The sequence below is a fragment of the Dipteris shenzhenensis genome, chromosome 24, assembly GCF_047967505.1.
Source record: "Dipteris shenzhenensis isolate YYH24624 ecotype China chromosome 24, Dip_SZ_1.0, whole genome shotgun sequence".
NCBI classification, from domain to species: domain Eukaryota; kingdom Viridiplantae; phylum Streptophyta; class Polypodiopsida; order Gleicheniales; family Dipteridaceae; genus Dipteris; species Dipteris shenzhenensis.
Genome location: NC_141619.1, coordinates 26,659,510 through 26,664,612, shown reverse-complemented (window position 1 = coordinate 26,664,612; position 5,103 = coordinate 26,659,510). Strand labels below are relative to the sequence as shown.

Sequence of the window (5,103 nt, the reverse complement as noted above, 5' to 3'; positions counted from 1 at the left end):
CATTTTCGTCTTGAGGAAAGGACCAAGAAAACTGTTTTTTGGTGTTTGACTAAGCAGTGCGCCGTGCCAACATGAAATTGTGTGGAAGCAACACGAAAGGTGCCAAGAACTTTCGAGTCATCAAATAGTGTGGAAGCAACACGGGAAGGCCTCATTGCTTTATTATTTAACCTCCTCCACTGCCTCTCCTTCCATACATACATTCCCTCTTCATTCTCATCCTCGCCCTTCATTCTATCCTCAAGTCGCCTGATCGTTTGCCTTCAAACCTGTTTCTTCATGAACGCCTCCCTCACCTTGACTCACATCACTCCCACCGCCTCCTCCCGTTGCTCTCAACTCGAGCACTGCTTTCAAACCCTGTGCCATTACGATTCTGTTCTATCACCACTGAATGCCCAATACTCGACAAAACTGCAAAAGAATCACGTGGTTGCCCGCCAGAATGAGCGTCTTCCTTGTGCCCCATCTGAGGCCAACTCCCTGCCTGACTTGCTCCCCTTGTTCCGGCTGTTAGACAAAAACAAGGACGGGGAGATAAGCTTGGATGAAATGGTGTCCTTGTTGAGCAAGCTCGATAAAGAGGTGTCGCGGAGTTACTTGGTGTCCCTCATGGAAACCGTTGACCAGAAGCAAGACATGTCTATGGATTTTTGTAAATTTATCGAATTGTACGACTCGATTAATTACCAAAATGAACCGAAAACGAAGTCCCCCATTGAAGACGATCCAGCTGGAGCGGACTCTAATGAGCCTGTCGATACGTTCAATATCTATGACAAGAACAAAGATGGCTACATCTACGCGTAGGAGCTCGCTGAGGTGCTTTGCCGCCTAGGCTTGGCAGAGGAAACCGATCTTGTGAAGTGTCAAACTCTCTTAGATCAAGTGGATATGGACGGAAATGGGCTGGTAGATTTGCACAAGTTCAAGACCATGCTGTACCGAGGATGCCATATCTCGCAAGGCTCCTTGACAGTGCAAACTCTTCAAGGGCGTGCAATCATGCACAACAACTGATCGAATCAAGCAGACTAGGTAGGCCCGAGACTAGGCCTCGAGGTTTTGCCGAAGGAGTACATGACCGCCTGTGTGGTAGTTCACACCACCCGGCCGAAAACTCATAGCTTAGTTCACACCACACTGCTGCAGAACCTCCTTAGGAGTGGAGGAGGCACTCCAACTAATGGTATGCACCAGGTTTCCACGAAAGCCAATTGCACTAGATAGAAGCCAATCCCGCTCCAAGGGATGATATGCACTAGGTTTCCATGAAAGCGAATTGCACTAGAATGGACGAACACCTACAAAAAACCTTTCCCAATAAACTGGTAATCAACCTAGGGCACAATGGCCTTGATATGTAACTACAAACCATCTCAAGAATTCATCTTCATTAGGTACTCTGCATTGGATATGGTCAAACCCCCTTGGGTGCCCCCTTATGTGGTTGATTCTAATGAAGGGTTAATGGCTCAATGAGGCATTAACCGACCTAAAACTCATAGCTTAGCCGAGAACTCATAGCTTAGGTTCCCCAATCTTAGTAAGCTATTAGTGCTAGAAGTTGAGAATATTAGTAGTAGCCACCTTCGTTCTTGAGAGAGTTCTCTATGTTCCACTGCTACAATCTTCACCAAAATTATGTATACTATGGGACAGGAGGAAAGATTTCCATGAAGGACTCGATTTGGACATGCATAATGGATGGAAGCTGTTTCAGTTTAGTTTGGTAATTTCCCCGATGCATGCTACGTTTGTAAGAAGAGTGGTCTTTTGGCAAGAGTGACCTTCTAGAGATAGTGTGGCAGAGTGAAAGCTTGACTTTTTCGATCAAACACAAGCTTCAAAGGATGTTGATAAAGGAAGTGGTATTGAGTAGGAGTGCATGAAGGGTGAAGAGGGTTAAGCATGTAGGGTTTATGGTTATGGATTGAAGAATGAGATGCAAATGAAAGCTATTCAAGAGAAAAGTCACTGCAATAATAACTAGAGCACACTAAGATGGCTACTAGTGATAGCAGGAGCAAAGAGAAAATAGCGTCAGATGGCAGTGGCAATGACAATGAAGGTGTATGGAAGGAAACGACTGGCAAAAGACCAAAGGCCGACGTGTTGTCCATGTAGAAGATAGTTGGAACCCAGTGGTTGTCCACTGTGCAAATATAGGAAGGAGACTATATTTCACCTATTCTGGGATTGTGTGGAAGTCCCTCCTATTTGGAGAAAACTTCAAAAATGGTATGATAAGGCTTTTTTCAGTTTCTAACTAAACTAAAACAAGCTCTGTTAGATGATAGAGGAAGCATGAATGAGGCTTTAGTTAGAGTGTGGCAAATGCTTAGAGCCACAGCTCTTCAATGCATTTGAAACTGCCAGAATCGTCTTGCATTTCAAAAAATTTAAAGTAGTAGCTATTTATTTATGGAGGTATTTGATAATATATGTAGATCTCTGAAATATTCCAATAGAATAGACATTTTAATGTATCAATTTACTCTGCTCTTGATAGTGTAAATCCCTATAGCTACTATGATATAGTTAACAAGATCTGTGATATTTTAGAGCAAAAAATAATAGGCGAGTAAGGTGGAAGTACCACGAAGGCTAGACAGAGTTACTGATTTCTTTGAAGATGAAGGATAGATAGAAGTTACACAGGTTTCCTTGCAGACTGATCCAAGTATTCCAACAGCACCAACTGATGTTGCAAACCTTTGTTGAGCACTTAATTACCAAACCAGCTGATCTTTTAGATCAATAAAGGCTTCTTCTCAAATTACATCATCAAACTATGTTTTTTAACATAGCCAATCTTCATGAATGGTTAACCACCAACTGTGTTTTTTTTAACACAATAACAAAATATCTAGTCATGATCTAGCTTTGTATATAGTTTCAATTTTTCTATATTATAGAATAACATTGGGATAAAAAAATTCTTTTTGTAACTCGGGTACGAAGCTCTGTCTAGAAGTGGTTTGAACCTCGGCATTGCACCAAGCTCGTCACTCAATTTTCCAGCATAATCTTGGATTGAGGAGATGTTGCCTCATGAAGAAAGCTTACTTGGAGAGCATTAGGATTTTTTGAATTAAACATTTGGTGGGTTCAGGTCCAGAAATTTGTTCCAAATTCCTAGTGTGCCAGTGATAGGTGGATAATATCCGAATAAGTATCTTAGTATTATTTCTATATAGTCAGATATGAAGGGTCACTATCTATCAGGTGTACCTCTCTCTCTCTCTCTCTCTCTCTCTCTCTCTCTCTCTCCCCCTCTCTCCCTCTCTCTCTCTCTCCCCCTCTCTCCCTCTCTCTCTCTCTCTCTCTCTCTCTCCTGACTCCACGCCATGCCCTCCCTCCCATCTCTTGTTCCCCTCCCCCTTCTCTTCCACCCCCTCTCCTTTCCCCCTCCCCTTCCTTCCCTCTACTTCCCTTCCCTCCCTCGTTGGACCTATAGATCCTTCCCTTCCCATTCCCTCCCTCCTTTCTTTCCGTCCCATGGTCACAATTGTCCTTATTTAACTTATAGTTTTATCTTTTTCAGAAAGGAAATCTTTTGTGATCGTGGTTGCATGGATTATAATTAGCTCTCCTTACAAATTATGTTTGGATAGATGTATGGTATAAGCATGCCAATTCACAATTTCTTGATGATTTTGCACAATATGTTGTTTGAAATAGAAATTTTTGCATGTCCAACCATTAAATGATCCCATCCATATGAAACTTTCAAGTATATGGGAACTTACTAATTTAAATATATTTGCAAAGTTTTCATTACCATTAGATACATACAAGTATTGTATAACCATACCTATGCACAATTTTTTAACAGTAAGGTACCATCCATGGTAGAAAAGAGAAAATATGCATGTCTCACCATGCAAATAATATCCAAAATTTATAAAAAATTCAAGTATATATAGGCCTTATTCATACAACTGTTAGTTCCAAAGTTTCATAACAATTTGACCTATATAATTAAGGTACCAGCCATGGTTAAAGGAGAAACTTTGCATGTCTCACCATGCAAATAATATTTGAAACTTATGAAAATTTTCAAGCATATCTAGGCCTTATTCATGCTTGAACAGTAGTTCTGGAGATTCATAACCATTTGACATGTATAAGCATACCGACAATGTGCATGTCCCACCATACAAATGATGTTCCATCCTTATGTCTATTAAAAATATACATCTGAGTGTTAACATATGTGTGTGTGTGTGTGTGTGATGACATATGATACTTTTTCATAGGCCTTAGTGCAAGTAATATCCTTGTCCTTGAAAATTTTGATGTGCATCAGACATCATCTACATGGTTGGGCATGTGTATTTCCACATTTCTTACCATGCATTGTGCATGAGTGGTAAAAATATGCATCAATGAGTTTGTAGCATATGTGTGTTTTTCCAATTTATATGTGGATCCAATATCATCTACATGGTTGGGCATGCATATTTCCACAGTTCTTAATATGCACCACCCATGAGTGTTGAAAACATACATTGGTATGCTTTAGCATATATTATCTTGTAAAATATTTATATGTATCAAACATCATCTACATGGTTAGGTATGTGTATTTCCACATTTTGTACCATGCATCAAGCATGAGTGTCAAAAAATATGCATCGGTGTACTTGCATATGTGTGTGTCTCTGACCGCATGATAATTTGCATAAGACTTAATATAACACTGCATTGGAGAATTTGGGAATCTCTGAAGTCCCACTTTTAAGTAAGGGGTTAAAATTTGACCATGTGACCAAAACTTGAACCTTATTTGAAAGTGGTTCTTGGGAGGATTTCCTAATATGGTATTTAGGATGGATTCCACTTTCAAGAAATGGGTTTAGATTTGGCCATGTGGCCAGATGTTAACCATATTGGGAGCTTCCAAACTATTTGAAAATCACCCAATATAGTGTTATATGAGTAATATCCTTGTGCTTGTAAAGTTTTATTTAGATCAGACATCATCTGCATGTTTGGGCATGCATATTTCCACGTCTTACCATGCCTTATGCATGATTGTTAAAAATATGCATCGTCAAGCTTCTAGCATATGTGTGAGCTTGAAAACTTTGAGATGGA

At 40.1% G+C, this 5,103-nt stretch overlaps 1 protein-coding gene across 1 annotated transcript; it reads left to right on the top strand.

The window, feature by feature from the left end:
• Positions 1-279: 279 nt before the first annotated feature.
• LOC147886431 (putative calcium-binding protein CML44) lies at positions 280-810 on the top strand. The gene has a single exon (XM_087395250.1). It carries the CDS (start codon positions 280-282, stop codon positions 808-810), a length of 531 nt encoding a protein of 176 aa, XP_087251376.1.
• Positions 811-5,103: the final 4,293 nt, after the last annotated feature.